Genomic DNA, 20,278 nt, shown 5'->3' with positions numbered 1-20,278 from the left:
AGAAACGTCCCACAGTCAGAACTTGCTTTTTTGTTGTTGTCGCTTGTTTTGTTTTTTAACTTGATGGATGATGATCGGTGTCGCTGGTTGTGACTTAACTGTCTAAGGGTCATCCTAACAGTGACTGAGGGGAAAGGGGCCTTGATGTACGATACGCAAGTCAAACTTTATCACAGTGATGAATGGAGCCTTCCTAGTCTCCCTGTCACTGTCCCTACCTTCCAGCCACAGTGAATGATAAATTACACACTTGTCTCTCATTAATAATGAACATCAAGTATGTGATGTGTGTGTTTGTGCACGTGTGTGCAGGGATCAAGCAGAGAGATCTTATTGTTGCAAAGAAAACTACAAAGAAAATTTGGCAATCCGTGTTGTTACAATTTGAGTCTTGCACTTTACCGTTGCCACCCACATCGGCGCAGCCTTGCATGCTTGCACAGATGTCCACGCACCCACATTTGCACACATGCTGCCAGCGCGTATCGAGCCGATGCAGCTCTTTCTCGCTTTATTGCTCCATCCCCCGTCCCTATCTCTCTCCCTGGTGACACAGGACCAGGACCCGAGCCGCTACAGGCGGCGATATGAATAAAAACATAATAAAAACAGCACACCAGAAACAATATGATCTCTAAAACAGCTGAACAAATCAAATAGCTCCCCAGCAGGCGAAAGAACACACACTGTCAGACAGTGACACAGACAAAATGAGGAAAGTGGGAAAGAGAGAGATGTATGGCAGAGAAATTAAGAAAAAAAATAAGGCCAAGTCCCTGTGTGGTCTTTGTGCGTTTGATGTTTTACTTGTTTTTAGTTGGAAGGCTGATAATCAGTCCCTGACAACATCTCTTTATCATCTGATAGGCTCCTGGGGGGTGCACTGTGTGTGTGAGAGAGAGTGGGGAGTGAGCTATCAGTCAGTGATAGAAATAGTGTGCTATAGCGAGAACAGAAAGGACCCCGGAGCACAAACATAGCAGAGAGAATCGCCAGCTCTTGATTTTCTATGTCTTATAAATCTTTTGCTGACACTCTTCTTTTTTTTTTTCCCCCCTCACTCCTTTCCTATTTTGGGGGAACATGTAAAATTAACTTCAATCTGCAGGGGGGGCATTGATAGTGGAGGGCAAGGAAAGGAGAGAAAGGAAGGAGAGAGGGAAAGAATGGAGAAAGAAGGAATGGAAAAGTGGAGAGAAGATGAAAAGTGAGGAGAGGAGTAAATATAGGAATGAAGGAAGAGGAAAAGGGCAAGGAAATGATTGAGAGGATGGAGCAAAAACAAAAGAGGAGGGAAAGAAAAGAGGAGAAAGAGGGAAGGAAAGAGGAAGTTTGAATAAGAAAAGGAAGGAGACCAGGGATCAGTAAAGGAGATAAAGACAAAAAAGCAAGAAAAGAGAAGTGGAAAGAAAGAGGAAGCAGAAGAAACAAAGTAAAGGACAAAAAGAGGAGGAACAAGGAGTTGAGAGAAGGAAATGAAGGAGGAAAGGGAGAGGGAAAGATTAAAAGCAGAAAAAGACAATAGAAAGGTACAAGGAGGAGGAAACAAGATGAAGTGAAGGAGAGGTGGAATGAGGAGGAGAAGAGAAAAAAATCAAGTAGAAAAACAAAACCAAAAATAGGAAATCAGAAGAAGATAAAAAGAACAAGGGCACACAAAAGGAGGATAAAGGAAAAAATGAGGATCAAATGAAAAAGAAGTAAAAGGGTAAATAAAGTAAGAGAAGAAAAGAGGGGAAAAAGATGGTCCTTAAATAAAAAGAGCGACAGGAAGAAAACAGGAAAGGAAAGCGAGGAGTCAAGGAGAGAATAATGATGTAAAAAGGAGGTAAACGTTAGAAGGGGAATGCAAGAGCAGAAGGAAATGGAGGAGCCAAAACGTCAAAGGAAGGACAGAGAAGACGAGGAGGAGGAAGAGGAAGTTTGTTTTGTGAAGCCGCCAAGGAAAGAAACTACAAAGAGAATGAAAGGTTGAGGGCAGAGAGAGAGAGGTGACAGGTCTGTGGGTACTTTAACCTCGCTTTTTCCAGAGGCACTGCTGTGGGAGCAGCTACTGCAAAACACACACACACACACACACACAATCTCAAAGGCCTTTCTGGCTAAACACACCCCTCGGACAAAGCATCTGTCAGTCACTGAACTGCGATAAGAGCCTGAGTAAAGCTCTGATCTTTAAACACTGAGGAGGTCTGCACAGTAAATATTGATGTTCAGGGAGGAAGACTTTGCTCAGCAAGAGTCATAAACAGAGCAATACAGGAGAGGATACCATAGAGGCTGTAAACAAAGGATGGACACTGACAACATGTCACCCATCAGTTTTGGACACAACATTTTGAAACCTCAGGGTCAGATATCGTCACCTTCCTAAAATAATGGCCTAAGTCATTTTCCGATGATTTTTTTAAATCATATTTTCAATATGATTTCAGTTTTTTTGTGTTTTCTGAAAAACCTGAAAAACTCAGGCCATGATTTTACGATGGTGTCAAGGGGTATGAATACTTTTGCAAGCCACTGTATATATATACGAGCTGCTATTACCATATCACAGATACATAAATATGGGTGGTAATACTGTCTGATACTTGCACTTCACAGAACATAGTGCATATAAAAGATGCTTGGGGTAATTTAGAAATGGTGTCATCAGAGTTTGTCTGACCCATTCAAAGGTGGCTTCACCTTTTCAGGCCGGGAGGATGGAGATTGGTGGATACTGATAAACATTCATCACCCACAGTCACTGTCTCAGCCATGAAGGTTCTCAGTGTCTCTGTAGAGCGTAGAGACAACTTGAGTACCATCGAAATGTTTAAAAGGGACATAATGTGTCTGTCCTGTCAAAGTCCTTGAAGACCAAAACCTGCTCACAAGTATTCACAGTACTTGCGAGCTTCTCGGTCTCTCTCTAACCCTCTCTGCCCCCAGGGCCCTGTATCAGGCCAAATTAGGATACAACTCTGTGCCATCTGTCTAAGGTAGCCAACTGTGAAGCAGCTGTCAGTTTGCTACACTTGCAATTAAGATTTTTTTTTTAAATGGGTTCAACAGTATTTTGACTCATGGTTATGAGGCTGTTATGGAACATCTCAATCGAATCTGGTCATTAAGGGCATCGAGCGGTTCAATAAATGTAAATTTTAAAAAGCATTGCCTGGAGCTTAGGGCAGAGGTGATGAACACAAAACAATAAATATTCAGTGTTAAACATAAAAAAAAAATTTTAATTTCTGGTACAGGAGAAATGGGCTACATTTCTAGAACTCCCAGGATTTTCAGAACTACATAGGCAGCGGTCATTCTGACCACCTGTGGGAGTTCTAGTGTTTTAAAGACATAAAGTCTCAAATCAGAGAGCTCAAACTGTTTCCTCAAATACACACAGGATGGTATAATTTCCCAAATGCCAAAAATCACTCCAAGAGCACCAGTAACAGTTTTTTGGGGGGCCATTACTGGTACTGGATTTTACATTTCAGCGCCAATAAAACAAACTGTATTCTTTTTATACGTGCATATTAACACAGTATGTTAGAGTTTAATTAATGAGGAAGAGTGACAGGGCTACTGTCAATTAGCATTTCAAACATTCACAATCTAGTTTGCATTTATTATGTGTGTTGCAGCGCTAACAGCAATGTAATCAATGAGGTCAGAGCTGCTTTCGACAAACTCTGATGACACCATTTCTAAATTACCCCAAGCATCTTTTATATGCACTATGTTCTGTGAAGTGCAAGTATCAGACAGTATTACCACCCATATTTATGTATCTGTGATATGGTAATAGCAGCTCGTATATATACAGTGGCTTGCAAAAGTATTCATACCCCTTGAACTTTTCTATATTTTGTCACATTACAACCACAAACATAAATATATTTCACTGGAATTTAATGTGAAAGACCAACACAAAGTGGTATACAATTGTGAAGTGGAACGAAAATTATACATGATTCAAAACATTTTTTACAAATAAAAAACTGAAAAGTGCGGTGTGCAAAAGTATTCAGCCCCTATGAGTCAATACTTTGTGGAACCACCTTTTGCTGCAATTACAGCTGCAAGTCTTTTAGGGTATGTCTCCACCAGCTTTGCACATCTAGTGACTGAAATTTTTGCCCATTCTTCTTTGCAAAACAGCTCAAGCTCAGTCAGATTAGATGGAGAGCGTTTGTGAACAGCAGTTTTCAGATCTTGCCACAAATTCTCGATTGTTTTTAGGTCTGGACTTTGACTGGGCCGTTCTAACATATGAATATGTTTGGTTTTAAACCGTTCCACTGTAGCCCTGGCTTCATGTTTAGGGTCGTTGTCCTGCTGGAAGGTGAACCTCCGCCCCAGTCTCAAGTCTTTTGCAGACTCCAACAGGTTTTCTTCCAAGAGTGCCCTGTATTTGGCTCCATCCATCTTCCCATCAACTCTGACCAACTTCCCTGTCCCTGCTGAAGAGATGCAGCCCCACAGCATGATGCCGCCACCACCATATTTGACAGTGGGGATGGTGTGTTCAGAGTGATGTGCAGTGTTAATTCTCCGTCACACATAGCGTTTTGCATTTTGGCCAGAAAGTTAAATTTTGGTCTCATCTGACCAAAGCACCTTGTTCCACATGTTTGCTGTGTCCCCAACATGGCTTCTGGCAAACTGCAAACGGGACTTTTTATGGTTTTCTTTTAACAATGGCTTTCTTCTTGCCACTCTTCCATAAAGACCACATTTGTGCAGTGCACGACTAATTGTTGTCCTGTGGACAGATTCCCCCACCTGAGCTGTGGATCTCTGCATTTAGTCCACAGTCACCATGGGCCTCTTGGCTGCATCTCTGATCAGTGCTCTCCTTGTTCAGCCTGTAAGTTTAGGTGGACGGCCTTGTCTTGGTAGGTTTACAGTTGTGCCGTACTCTTTCCATTTCCGGATGATGGATTGAACAGTGCTCCGTGAGATGTTCAAAGCTTGGGAAATCTTTTTATAGCCTAAGCCTGCTTTAAACTCTTTTTAGTCATTAGCAGTCATCAGGCAACTTCTGAATGTAATTGGCTGCACTCAGAGAAAAGGGGGCTGAATGCTTTTGCACACCGCACTTTTCAGTTTTTTAATTTGTAAAAAATGTTTTGAATCATTTATAATTTTTGTTCCACTTCACAATTGTATACCACTTTGTGTTGGTCTTTCACATTAAATTCCAGTGAAATATATTTATGTCTGTGGTTGTAATGTGACAAAATATGGAAAAGTTCAAGGGGTATGAATACTTTTGTAAGCCACTGTACATATATATATATAAATATGGATCAATCGACAAAATGAAACAATCCCTAACAAATGCTAAAATCCCCATGTATGATTAAACAACATTTAATACAATTTTAGCTTTAAATTTAAAGAAAAATGACAGTGTAAATAAGTAAAAGTACAAATTTGTATTGGTTGTGTTTATGTATTTATGTGCTCAGTAAGAACCAGAGAATCTAAGATGCTGAGAGCAAAATATTTTTGAGATTTGTTGACAGCAAGACAAGGAAGACCAAAGTCAGCTTTCTTCTTAAACTACAAGGGATTTAACATCTTCTTTGAGACAAATCAACAATTCACAGCATATTTTCCCTTTTTTCATGTGTGGTCCTAATTTCAACAAAGAGCCAGGGCTAACTGATGCTTGATTTTAGGATGGTTGTATTTTCTTTCCCTTCTGCTTAGGTTTCATGTACATTATCCATAAAAATAAATAAATAAAATAGGAAAACCAGCTTGTGTTGGGTTTGCTAGTTGCGAGGCAGAAGAGGTTACACACAGAACCAGTTAACTGGTACTGTGTGTGCTGCTGAACCTCCTGATTTACATTTTAAACACTAGAATATAAATCTGCAACTTTTTAAAGTTTTAGCTTTTTGTATAACAAAGCCACTGACAAATTATGAATGATTTGTTAGTTAACTCTGGGGGTTCCTTCCTCGTCTCAAGTCACTTTTGTCTTCAGCCTCTCAGACTGTTTGACACTTTAATAGTTTCCATTAAACAACTGGCTCATTTGAAGCAACTGCTGGAAACAGATGTATTTTTGCAGCTTGATGTAGGTCAACAACAGCCCAAGAGTGAGCTGTATCCATTCATTTTATTTAATGTGGGCTCATATCTGTGAGTCAAACGGAGACTTTGACGGCTACATTTGAAAACTCTTTGTGTGAAACATCAGATTTAACATATAATGTGGGAGCTGGATAAATTAAAATCAGTGCCTTGAATTATGAAAAACAAACAGTGGGAATGGACTTCTAAAGCAAATGATTTATTGCAAAGCCCGATCACATTAAAAATACCAAGAAGCCAAATTATTTTTCAATAAAACCTCGAAGCATAACCAGAGCTGATCATAGGAACTGATAAGCTGAAATCTGCAAAAAATAACAAAGAAGAGCTACCTGCTGCATAGCTGACAAATTGGAAGTTAGCTTAAACAGTCATTATGGCTGCTATGAGCCAGGAACACACCACTTAAGCTGTGTCCACACTGGCAGCGATGTGGTGACCAGACCACAGAAAGTGATCTACCTTCAGTGACTTCACCGAACTATTGGCAAAATAACTGCTGACAACGCAAAGTGGACGAGTCCAGAGATCAACTTTTCTCAACTTTGAGGTGAGCCATTGGCAACGAGAGCGCAGGATAACACTGACGTATGACCTGACAGGTAAACAGAGCCTGGAAAGACCAGCTATCAGCTTCAAAGTGCTGAGCACAAATTGATTTATATCTCACCAAAAGTTCGCATTACGATTACATTCCTCATGTCTGCTTTCCGTTAGAATCCTAGAACAACTCCACCAACAAATGCTCTGTTCTTAGCTAACTTGCTAACATCAGCTGCTGGTGCATGTAGCTAGTTTTCTTTGGAGTTAAAGGGACGAGAACCTTTTGCAGATGCAGCCTCTGGGGGAACTGTGTAAATAAGTGAGTGATAAATGTTATAAATCATTTCCACCAGGGCAGAGTTGTAAAAAGGATGCAAAATAAATAAACCACCACTCTCACAGCAAAATTACAAAAGGCAGTATATTTTCTCATGTTCATGGACATAACAAATTCATTGCTTTTTGGACCGATTTTTAACTGCAAGTCGGCACAACATTGACCTCACCTTTATAAAGGTAACAATCCTACAATATTAGACAGAAACACCAACAATCACATGACACCCTGTGAGCAAGTACAAGAAAATTAGCTTTGAAAAATGTGGCAGTCATTGTGTTTCAGTCTAAACAAAGATGGTAGTGTAAGCCTTTTTGTTGCCTAAACCTAACAGAGTAGTTTATCTTATCGTAATCCTAACCGAGTCATTTTTATTGTCCAGAAGCAATAAGTAGATTAAATGTTGTGACAGTTTCACAAACTGCTGTGAGACGGTGTTGTTTGGCCAATTTAGTTCCACTACCTTTAAAGATATTAAGACCAGAAAGTTTGTCACTACTCTCCTGTCCTGAAAGCTTGCTAACCAGATCTACAACTGGAGTCTGCTGATATGCTCTCATGCTTCAGTAGAAATGTATTATATCCTTCTGAATATGGCAGCGCACTCGAGCTGTCAGTGTTCTGCTCACTGTTTTGCTCCATGCCTACTACCACCTGAAAGCACTGCTGCTGTCTGTTTCCATGGGTGAATTCCTGCGGTGCTGAGCTTGGTGGTTCCTTATTGGGACTGGATAGCAAATATAATTTCTCCAAATACCGTGCATTTGCATTGTAATCTCTTGCATGTGGTAAAGCACTAAAAGAGGATATTGTTGCCTTGGTCAAAGGCAGAATCGGTCTTTGATTACACTGGAGTTTTCTTTGACACTGACAAAACTGAGGATAAGGTTTTAAACAAATTACTTCAAAAAGTGATGAACTGTTTCCGTTGATCTCACTCCTCACCGTCCTCCTCTGCATTACATAGAATAAGATAGCAAGACCCTTCAATAGCCCCTCCTCCTAGCACACAATAGTAGGGGTTAATTGAGGTCAGCTGGGGGGTGGGTGTCTGATTGACATAGCAGGCATAGGCTAGAGCAATGGCCTTTTATGGGGCTCCGCTGTTCTTTTTAATTGTTGTTTTGGCCATTTGTCATGAGGGTCGATACCTGGTGGCAGGACAACAAGAGGGAGAAAGAGAGACCGTGGATGGAGTGGACACCGGTGATTTACATTAATATGTACTGAAATAAACAAGCAGAGAAGTCATGCGTTAAATCAACTTTAAGAGAGAGAGCGATAGAAAGAAAGCCTCCAGGGTGAGAGAGGAATAGGGAAGGAAAATGTGTGCTTGGAAAGAAGCACTTTGTTTTTTTTATTATTCTTCTATTACCGAGCAATAGATTTACATGCGCAAATGTGCACACACAGGCACACACATCATGTCAGATTTGTGTGTGTCTGCTTTCTCTCTCCAGTATTTTAGTATTCTAATCCATCATTGGCCTGACATGTGGATGCTGTCTCTCTTTCCCCTCTCTCTCTCTCTCTCTCTCTCTCTCTCTCTCCATCTATGTCTCTCTCTCTCTCTGTGCTGCTGCAAATACACGGCATCCAAACGAAAGATAAAGGCAGAGCAGGGAGCAAAACAAACTCCAGAGCAGGGAGAGCTTTATCCAGTGAGATAAAGTGGCGGAATAAAGCAGTGACAGAGAGATACAGAGGAAGTGCAAAAGACGAAAGCAGTGAAGAAAAGGGGAGGAAGGAGCAGAAGAATAAGGAAAAAGAGGAGGAAGGGGTGCAAAATGGAAGTGAGGAAAAACAGGGAAGGAGAGGAATGTGATGAAGACAGACAGAGAAGAAGAGTGAAGGGAGGAGGTGGGATTGGTGGAGGTAGAGTGAGAGATGTGTGCGTTTTGCAGTCTGTTGTGGCTGAAGTCTGACCCCCCCCTGCTCCATTTAACACTCTGTAGGTCCTGATGCATCAGCGCTCCAAGACACACACACACACATTGCAGCATACAGGCTTCTTCCTTGATTTCTAATTCACAAACACCCACACACTTACCATTCATTGTCATTTCTCAGTCATCCACGCAGATAAACACAGATGCATCAACATGGTCACAGCTGATAAACTGAGATTCCTGGAGCTTTTTGCCCACAGCTCTCAACTGCTTTTAATATCTAATACACCGACTTCAGGAGTGCCCTTAAAAACACTGAAGTTGCTTTGCAGATGTCGGTGAGCCGGGGTCAATTTATAACAAAATGAATGAAGCATCACACTATGACAGAGGAAATAAATACGAATGTTATGTGTCCAGGTTTTATGATTTGCTTTTCTTGTGAAAATCCCATATTAACATTAACTATGTGGCAATGAAATTAGAATGTTGATTTTGATAGTGGAAACCCCCCCACAAAAATATTATTATTAAGACATTTATTTGATTTAGCCATCCTCAGTGAAAAGTGAGGGAGGGGAACAAGCTTCCCTGTAACTAACTTAAAAGATCATCAGCAAAAAGCAGCATTGTTAAATCTATGAATATACTGTCAGTACATTTAAAACTCTCGAATTGTGCTCTTAGGAGCAGTCAGCAACAATATGTGACAATAGTAAGTGAGGTTTTCAGCTTTTCACCTGTGTGGTCTCCATGATCCAGATCGCTGGAACCAACTCAATTGCTCAGACACGTAATGTTTATTAAATTTCATTAAATCCAGTTCTCTGGTCTGCAAAGTACTCTGGCATGTTCAGACCCAATGCAGATTTTTTAGTGTGGCGCATTTACATACAAAGTCCACCCACAGGAGCAAATTGACACAAATTTCATGCAACCACGGGCAAAATTTGGATTGGTGCAAGTTTAAAATATTTCAGCTAGAGCAAAACCTTTTCTTCATTCTGCATTTTCAAAGCCTCTTTACTTTAAGCAGTTGTTGTAGTAAGTTTAGAAAGTGGAAACACGAAATTCTTGGAGGGCTTATTATTTACATTCTGATGTTTGCAGCTTGGCTTATTTAATAATTCCAGGGGAGGGACAAAAAAGTAAACAAAACAAAAAACTGTTAAGTGAGTAGATTTTCTCTCTCATGATTTATTTTATTTATTTATATTTATTTATTTATTATAAAGGTGTCATAGTGCAGCCTACTGTTAATTCACTCATGAATATATTACATTATTGCTTAGTGAATTGGTATCGGTAGCATTTCTTCCACCACCTAGCCAGCGACAAGCTTGTTAATTTCCATCATATTCAATTCAGTTCAGTCTTACAGATGCAGCCACCTAATGTTGCCGCATCCAGCCAGACGTCGGCCAGCTGAAGTCCAGCTCCCAGCTGGCCGACGTCCGGCTGTCGTCGGGCTGGAAGTCCCCCTCCTTCTCCTGGGCGTATCTACTTTCCAGCATGAACACACCCCTTTCCCTCAATTGTAGACTGTCACCAAAAGGTGGCGCCTTCTTAACAAAAACGTTGAGTTCTGTGATTCAAAAAAGTTTTGGTGAAGTATCAAGTTTTGAAAACCTAAAATAGATGCCTAAAATTTTTGTCAGTATGACCTTTCACACATTTCCATTGCGAATCACCAAAAGATTCCTTTGTTTCACTTCATCTTTTAACTAAATTGCATTAGTTCACCCGCTTCGGATGTTATCAGGTAATTACTGACTTTATTAGCGGTTTTCAGGCCCGTAGATATGGGCCAGCAAGGGCCGTCTGCACCTCGTAGTCAGTCGAGAAGGTAGTTATCGTTCTAACGGAGGATCACTGACAGAGGGATGAAGGACTACAGAAGAAGGACTACAGAAGCCATGCTCGCTGACTTCCGGCGGATGCTGCAGTGTTCAGGTAAGAGGATTTCAATGGACAGCGTTTATATAGTGATATTATTAAGGCAGTGAGTTCAATAAGCACTTGAAATTAGATTAATGTGGTGTAAGAGAGCGCTGATATCCCAACTCTGAGATGCATTTGTAGAGATTATTGCGGGTTTTGCCGTCTTTGAGACGCTAGCTTAAATTTTCTGTGCAAATGTTAGCGGATATCGTAGGAAAGCGTTCACTATTTAAACAATGTTATGACAGAAATATGAGCTTCTGGACTTACTAGTTAAGTAAAATGATTATTTTCAGCCACAGATTCCAAATAAATATCCTGATGAGCTTCAGTGCATCCATATTCAATATCTGCGAGTACAGTGCTTCGTTTAATCTGCATTGAACTGACCCAGGCTTATCACAATGTAAAATAAAATGATACTGGTCTGAACACAGTTGCTGGATCAGGTGACCCTGAAGCCTCTCTTAGTTATGTTGCTATAGGCCTAGACTGCTGGGGAGGTTCCCGTGATTTCTTTATATTCACTGTAAACAAACCTTATATTAGCAAGTTTCTTATATTCACTATTTAAACAAAGAGCAGTCTGTTTATACTTCAGACTGCTGGCTTACTTGTGGTTCCTATGATACTTAAGAGTAGAATGGGATGCAGAGCCTTCAGCTCTTCTGTGGAAAGAGCCTTGAGGTGACTGTTGTGATTTGGCGCTATACACATAAAACTGAAAGTCTGGCTGCCTTTAATCCTCTGTGACAAACCTGAGGATCCATGAAACCTGCCAGCACCTGACAATGAGCTGAAACTTACAGTGTATTACAGTGTATTACTTACAGTGTATTAGCTTCCAGACTCTGGGAATCCTGTCAGTGAGCAGGGACTGATTCACTGTCCTCAGCTTTAAACAAACCCAGTCTCCATCTCAGGTTTTGACTCAGCCTGCTTTGGAATCACTAACCTAGAAGCATCAGGCTACTTACTTTCAGCACCATAATTTTGTTACTGATTCATTAATATGTTTTACATATTACATACAATATACTACTACATACAATATACATACATACATATTTTACATATTACATACAATATGTTTACATATTTACATACAATATGTTTTACATATTAATGAATCAGTAATTTTTGGCATTTTTGTGGAAGAGGAGGTTCATCTTTAATATTCAGGCTATATCAGCTACCAGTTTATAAACCTGTTTAGTGCTGCAGCAACAATCAAACATTTCCACTTCATACATCATTGTAGTTTGTGTCTTTGCTCTTTCAGAACTGAATTGGAAATCCAAAGGTGCTGGAAAGCTTCTTCTCCAACCCTCAAAGCCAAACTTCACCCATGAGAGCTGACAGCATGCAATCATTTTTGAAGTGACATTCTCATAAATAAAGGTGAGCAATGATACTTAATGTGTACTTTTTGGTTATCATGTTTAAAGGTTTGTCATTGCTCACAGTGGCCTTGTATTCATTAGGCATTTCCAGAATAGTATCCAGCAGTTTCTTGTGAGCTGAGCTGAATCATTTTTCTTTTAATACATGTTTAACATTCACTTGAGTATTACTTGTTGTACATAACTGTGGCTCTGAAACAAAGGCTCTCCTGAAGGAGAAGAAGAGAGCCTTTAGATCAGGAAATAAGGAGGAGCTGAGAGCTGTGCAGAAGGATCACAGAAGGAAAATCAGGGATGGAAAACACACCTACAGAAAGAAGATGGAGGACCAGCTACTGCAGAGCAACACCAGTGGAGTTTGGAGAAGCTTGAACTCAAGTTCAGGCCACAAACCAAGCCCACTCTGAGACTTAGAGTAGAGTGGGTGAACAACTTGGACCACTAGAACTACCAGCATTTTCACACTACTCCTTTTTCTACCAAGCGCCTCCAAATGGCAGTTTACATCTCATTAGGCCACCTTTTGTTATGTACACGGGGCCAGTAGATCGGAATGTGTGTGGGATGGGTGTGGGGGTGGGGATGGGTTACCACTGATGACCCAGGGTCGCCAGGTGTATAAAAAGCCAGGTCACAACACATATTTCACCTTTAATAAGAACAAATTTGTAATTGAGATCCCAGATTTTGAAGAGATGTTTTGTGTTCTCCGTGCTTCAGGTTCACAGCAGATGGAAGGAAACTCAAACAGCCACTAATGTAGCCGTTGTGCTGACTGTAGACTGAGGGATCTCTTCAAATTGTTGTATTCCTCCTCTTCCTCGTCACCCACTGCTTCAGATCTTGCTGTCACCATCAGACTGCAGCAGTTATGTTATTTAGCCATGAAACATGTCGTCACCCTCCCTTGATTTTTTTCAGGCTTTTCAGAAAACACAAAATACTGAACTGAATGTTGAAAATTTAATTTGGACAAAAATAAAATTTAAAAAATGTCTTTGACCATTTTTTTAGGAGGGTGACGATATATAACCTTGTTCAGCCTGTTTAGGAATGCACTGAGATCAATAACCTAATTTCCAACGCAGATCTGGAGAAACAGCAAAAACCAACGGGACCCTACACAGCCACAGATGCTGCTCCAGAGCTAGAAGTTCTAAACCATAAACACCAACCTGGGAAACTTGCTAAGTGTGACAGGTCCAACGTAACCCCAGATACAGCCCAGCCACAGGGTGAACCAAATCTTTCAGATAATGACAACAGAGAACCAAACGCACCTCCCTCCTAAACTCACCAGCCTGCACCAACCTGACATTTCTCCTCCCTGAGTTAAATAGATGAATGGAAGTTAAATGGTTACAAACATAAAAACCACGGGTCCACAGACAGGAGCAGTGAGCTGAAATCAACACAAAGCTACCTGAGAGGCTGTATTGAACTACTATATATAATTTAATCATTTGTCCTGACTGGTTTCACCTCAGATGTTCTTTCTCCTTTTGGTAGATTTCTCCCACCTCTGTTTTGATGCCAAGAAGAAGAAGAAGCTGCTTCAGAGAAGTGGGCTTCATGGTCTCAGTGCACAGCAACATGTGTTTTCACTGCCACAATCAAAACATTGAATAAAATCTATGTATTGTTGTTTGGAAATGTGTCACATTACTACATGCTAAGGTGTGTTATTAAAGAAAAAAATGAGTTCTATTTTTCTGGTTTGATGATATCCGAAGCTTTTGATTCAAAACGTTTATTTTCCACTGGACAAAATATTTACTGTTGCACATTTATTTCTCATAGGGATTTTTTCTTTCCATATTTCAGTCTCTGGTTCTTGAGAGTCATGGCTCTGTCTGGTCTCTGACAGAGATCCTTAAAAATATTATTGGAAAGTACCTATTAATTTTACTTTCAAACAGCTTTATGTGAATGTTATCTTTTCATTTATAATTTTTAATATATTGATCACAGTGTAGTGTACCGTAGAGGCATCCAAAAATGATGAGACTGGGCTGCTTGTGTGTGATTTGGAAGGTTTGTGTCTGTCTGTGACTCTGCAGAGGTTAAAGCTGTGATCCAGTCTCAGTCTCTGACTGAAGGTTGCTGAGACTCTGATTAGATACACAATGTGAAGTTCACAATTCTCTAAACAAATAAAATGGTAATGACAAACATGAACATCTGTACTTATTTCAGAGACATGAATGTTTACAAACATAATATTTATTTTAAGGATTGGACTTCATAAAGCGCACTGATGTTAGAGTGTGTGTTCATATTTAAATCATTTTGTAGGCTGAAATTGTAACGGTGGACCTGAGATGGTCCAGAGAAAGTAAACACATGTTAATTGGAGTAATATCAACAACAGACTGAGACAGACAGCTGTGAAATGCGCACACAATGACGTCACCTCATTCACTGCTAGCTACACTGCTAGCTACATCGTATCATTCATGATCATCTATGTAAACAACGTTTAAAGAAGCCGCCACAGCTCTGCAGCTGTAACTGTTTCAAATCATATATTTTTGCTCGTTTGAACTCTGAGGATGTTTTTAAAACGGTCTTAAAAGGCTGTTTCTATGGTGGTTGTCACGGACGCCTCAGCAGCTTCTTAGGCTAACCTGGCGCGTCCGGTTCCTGCTGCTAGCTGTCTGCCGCAGGAAGGCTGCGTCCCATTTCAAAGAGCCGCCGCTCCGTCGTAACTGTGGCTCAAACACCACTTTATCCTTTAAGAAAAGGCCTTTTATAGCCACTGATGACACACACACACTAATGCACGTCACTGTCACAGTGTGACTTCACTAAAACCTCTAAAGTATTGTTTATAAAATGGAAAATGAACCGGGCAGGGCTCTGATGATGGAGACTCTGCAGCTGACGTTTCACAATCCTGATTGACTCGCTGTACATTCATATAATTAATCAGAGCAGAGTTTAGACTGCACAGTGTGCTGCGCTCACTGTTACTGTGTCAGCTGCTGCCTTCATATATGTTTGCTGCTGAGGTTTGATGAAGCAGGTGGAGGAGAGTCAAAGAAGTAAATATTAATCCACTTATTATGCAATTACTAACCCTAACCCTAGCTCAGCATACAATAACGACTGCCGGTATTATTAGTTTGAGAAGGAGTCATTTTGGTCGCAGTTTTGATTATAAAATAAAAGGGAAAATATAAACAAACAAAAAGCTTAACATTGTGAAGACTTGGAAGAACAATGTGACACTGATGAGAGGATTAGGCTTCCCAGGTCATTCCCAGGCCAAACCGGCTGGTGATCAGAATTATTTTAATTATTTTTTTACCCAGTTTCGCTGGCGGTGCAGCGCTCAGAGCCTGTACGAGGTCCCGGGCTGAACTTCAAGCCCAGCCCGTCCCTCCAGACAATACTCACTGCTCCACTATAATGACCGCTTTACTCTCATCTTTCTATTGTTTTTAATGGACAGTTCCGCTTACAATTACAGTTCAATGATGTGAGGATCCTTGGTACAGTATACAGCGGGCTGTAAATGAATGCGCTTCCACTATTACTGCTCCTCCTGGTGGATCAACAAGACATTACCACCATTTTCCCCAAATGCTGCTTAGGGGCGTTCCCACCAGTGGCCGGAATTCCTACGTCATTAGCGGGGGATCGCGTTTAGGCCAAGGTTCGGCCACGAATCGGCCAAGGACCGGCCAAGGTCGCGTCACGGATCGGCCGGCCATTTTCGGTGGCTGCATCTGTATTTATATAGCACCAAATCACAATAACAGTCACCTCAAGGTGCTTTATATTGTAAGGTAAAGATCCTACAATAATGCAGGGAAAACCCCAACAATCAGGAGACTCCCTATGAGCAAGCACGTGACGACAGAGGGAAGGAAAAACTCCCTTTTAACAGGAAGAAACTTCCAGCAGAACCAGGCTCAGGGAGGGGCAGTCATCTGCCGCAAACAGTTGGGGACGAGGGCATAACCTAATGAAAACCTTATAAGACTGTAACTGTAAGGTCAAAATTCTTGTAAATGTTCTAATTCTTGAACATCTTCTAGTTTCCTAAACCATGCTTGTTTAGTATGTGGTAACCTAACCCTAACCCTACTCAGAAGTGGTTTGCTGGTGATCCTGTAGCTAGAGCTTGGCCAGTATAGGACTTTTAATACCAATACCAATCTTTAGTGATTTAAAAATATGATACTGGCCAATAATTTTTTTTTTATTTCAGACACACAAAACATGAACAGATTTGTTATTTAGTTATTTACTCATTCACACTCTGACCGACTCTGTTCAGATCAACTGAAATTGTGTGGTATTCAAAATGTGTGTTGCCAACAGAAAAGTTGTAGAGTGCCGTCTGGTGGACACTTGTAACTTGGTTGAAGGATGTTTTTTTCCCCTGTCTCTTCATTGCTTTCCTAATTTTTATTTATTGGCCATTATAAATACTGTGACCATAGATTGGCAAATAGCTAATATCAGCTGAAAATAGCAGTCCTGGCGATAGATCGGTTGGGGGTATACTAGTGGATGTGCAGAGGGTTAGGGTCCCCAACATCACATTCACTATTCTGAAAAGGTTGGAGGTTTACATGTCCTTATTCGCATCACCTCAAACGTAATCACTTCCCCAACCAGATCAAGTCGTTTTAATGTCTTAACCTGATCAACCTTTGAATGCAAATGAAAGTACTTGTCTAAACCTAAACAAATCAGGACCCAAAAGTACAAACTTGCAACCTCTACCACACCTTTCACCTCTCTACATGGACATTGTCAGTCTTTGTGCAATGTGACTGACTTTCCACTGGCCACATAATTTATATTGCAACACTATGTTGGAATACAGATTATGACAGCGTTCTTCTTCAGTCATGATTACTTCTGTTAGTTCAGCAGGTATCACTCTCTTCTAAGGTAATCTGAACCATCAGTGGTCATAAATCTGTGAAAGGCCCTCAGCATATAGAAATCCTCTGCTCTCTGTGCTATAGAGTTCCATTTGAGACACTAGTGTCTGTCAATCAAATTTACACTTTTTTCCTGTCAGGCTGTCAAACTCCATGTACTAAGGCGACTGTATAATGTCACTGAGTTCCCACACTGAGATTTAGTATGCTGCTGAGTATTCATTCACTGTTTCATTCTTGTATTATAATTTTTGTACAGTTAAATATTTGATGAATGAAATGTTTGGGATCTCCCGGACCTTCCTCGAGGACCTCCCTCATGGACTCCTGGACTCTTACAGATTAGCTTCCGTGCACCACAGGCAACCTGATGTTTTTGATGTGTTTTCTGCAAAGTGGTTTTGTGTCTTTAGAATGATGTTTATTTTCCCCATCCGACACAGATGCACAGTCTCATCACTGTCGGCAATGCGTTGCCATGGTTACTCCAGTCTTACCCAGGTTGCTGCACCCTGGGTGATTCCAAAAGGTAAATGTAGCTGAATGATTTTCGGAAGTTTGATTCTTTTCAATACACCAACACCTGGCGAGGGTGCGGCAGCCATTCTGATGCCTTTTTTTCCCCTGATTGACTGACTGAACCCCTCCACACTCCTCCTGCACCTCTTATCTTGGCAGGTGCCTGGCTGAATAGGACATCATTGCCATGGAGATTGAGGCGATGACACTCACGCGCACAAACACACAGTCACAGACTCGGAAATGAGAGTGGCTGGCTGAGCAGCCTGACTCGAAGAAAAGTTGTCGCGCCAAAGGAGAGACAGCAGCGTGGATTGAGCTGTCACTTGAATGAGAGACTGTGTGAAAATGGATGGCGCTTTCTCTCTCATTTTGTCAAATGTAAACCTTTCTTGTGGATAATTCCAAACTAAAGCCTGGGCCCCGGAGATGAGCAGGTAGAGATAAATTAGCTCTATTTAAAGAACATCGACGAAGGCTGGGAGCACGCCACCCCACTCCACCCAACACTTCCTTCAAGTTCAGTGCCAGAGTAAAGACGGTACATTACGCAGGGCTTTCCATATTCTCTCGCCCTTTAGTGTGTGATCCATCCTGACGCTTCTTTGGTCCTCTGTTTTTCACCTGTTCGGACTGTCGGTGACTGTTTCGTAGGCATGTGAATTCCAAGCAGGGTTTCCTGCAGACAAATAAGAAAAAAAAGTAAATAAATAGGAGTAAACATCAGTTGACAGACATCAATGGTTGATTGGTTTGAAACTGTGTTGGTGAAAAACTGTTAATGTCCCGGGGCATATATGTGGCCCCACATGAAATATTTCTATTTCTGATCATCCAGTGACATTTTCCCCTTCTCAGTGTGCCCCAAGAGGGTATGAACTCCTCCATGCCTCTGCTGTGTTCACCTGTGAATAATAAATATACAAGCTGACAATTCCTTACTTTGACTTCCAGTGTGTGGTGTTTTCTAATGATTTCTTATATATTTTGCAGATTTATATGTCTTTTGTTCTGACTCTGCACTCCACCATTGTTGAATTTAAACAGTGATTTTTAAAGTGTTCTTGCAGGTCACTGATACAATACATTAGCTTTAGTTTGAATGGCTTTACAAATAGCCTTTTAAGGGCTAGTCCTAAAATTTTAGGTTGGGCAAGTACAAAATAAGCCAACGTGGCCCTAACCTCCGGTTTTAAGGAGAGAGATTTCCTCTTAGTCACAATTAGCGTTTGATCTAACACACTACTTACTGTAATGTGGCACAGATCATTATTTGGTGTAATGTAACCAGTGCTGGGGTCAATGTTTAAAAAAATTAATTGTATGTGTTGTGCATTATTCATTAGTTGTTAAAATAAGTAACGCACTGTTACTTTTTTACTCACTGCAGAAAGTCATTCCAGTTGTAACAGTACAGTACTTTTGTGTTACTGCATCAGAGGATCTCTGTTTATCCAGTGCTTGCTGCAATTCACACACTATTGTAAGGTTTTATATTTCATACAATAAAAATTAGAGTTAATGTTAATCTCCACTCCTAAAAAATAGAAAATTGCGCCACCATTGTGGCTGATTGTAGCGTACAGGAAAGAGGTATATTTTTGTGTTATCCCTTTTTGTGTGCATATAATTGAAGAACTTACACAGTCACATAATTGTTTAGAAACTTTATTGTGATTACTGACTTTAGTAAAGTGATGTCTGTGTTACTGTGTTACAGGAATGTGTACCATCATTATACCGATTTGTTAGTTGTGAATTCACCCAACCAATAATATTATAGTTTTCAGCTCTACCAATCACTTATTTGATTACACAACTACATACTAGTGCAGTGTTTCCAATCCATTACTATTTTTTCCAGGATAAGGACGATGTTAACCCTCTGGGGTCCCGGGTATATTTGGCCGTTTTTGATTACTTTTGTTTTTACCGTTATAGTTGACCTTAGAAACTGTTTACCTTGCCTTGGATGGTATCATTTTTTTCAGTACCAACTCATGCATGTGACTGTGTATTTCATTTTAACATACTGTATTAACACATTAGGCTTAAAAATCACATAAAAACATAAAATCAGAGTAGAAAAAATATTTTTTCTTACTGTAAAAACCACAAACATGCTTAAGGAATTATTTTTACAACTTAAAATGCAAATATAAGTTGTAAATTTTCAAAACTTATGTAAAAAAATAGTAAATAATAAAGTTTTATACATCTATTCACATTAAAATGCAGGAAAGGCCTCAGACGTTTTTCAGTACAACTATTTGCAGAGCAATCAGGACTGACATTAAGATAAAACACAAATTATTTATGCCACCTCAAAAAACAGTTTCTGTCCTCCACAAGACTGAGGGGCCCACCACAGACAAAACTTGTTATCAATATTTTCTCTTTTACTACCTTTTCACGTGTTCCTGAGCAGCCAAATGCAACCTAATGCATCATGTTACCATATAATTTTCTGATTGATTGATATGGTGCATTTTTCCACCATTAGGAAGGGGTTGTCGGGATTTAGTTTGTTTTGTTTTATTAGGAAGCACTTCCTGTTAATTAAACTCCCGTTTCTGCCGTTTCTTCCTGCAAAAAACACGCATCGAAGGGGAGGACAATATACAGGGAAAAGTGTGGTGTAAATTATTA

At 40.4% G+C, this 20,278-nt stretch overlaps 1 protein-coding gene across 1 annotated transcript in view; it reads left to right on the top strand.

Annotated features, from left to right (window-relative positions):
* Window positions 1-18,458, top strand: part of LOC115786999 (GDNF family receptor alpha-4-like) — a 100,338-nt gene extending 81,880 nt beyond the window's left edge. The window contains exons 9-10 of the mRNA XM_030739545.1: window positions 17,554-17,639; window positions 17,789-18,458. Coding sequence (XP_030595405.1) covers window positions 17,554-17,630 — 77 coding nt within the window. The 3' untranslated portion in view covers window positions 17,631-17,639; window positions 17,789-18,458. The remainder of the gene's footprint in view (window positions 1-17,553; window positions 17,640-17,788) is intronic.
* Window positions 18,459-20,278: the final 1,820 nt, after the last annotated feature.

Source organism: Archocentrus centrarchus, chromosome 10 (assembly GCF_007364275.1).
Source record: "Archocentrus centrarchus isolate MPI-CPG fArcCen1 chromosome 10, fArcCen1, whole genome shotgun sequence".
Classification (NCBI taxonomy): domain Eukaryota; kingdom Metazoa; phylum Chordata; class Actinopteri; order Cichliformes; family Cichlidae; genus Archocentrus; species Archocentrus centrarchus.
This window is presented reverse-complemented; position numbering and strand designations above follow the sequence as displayed.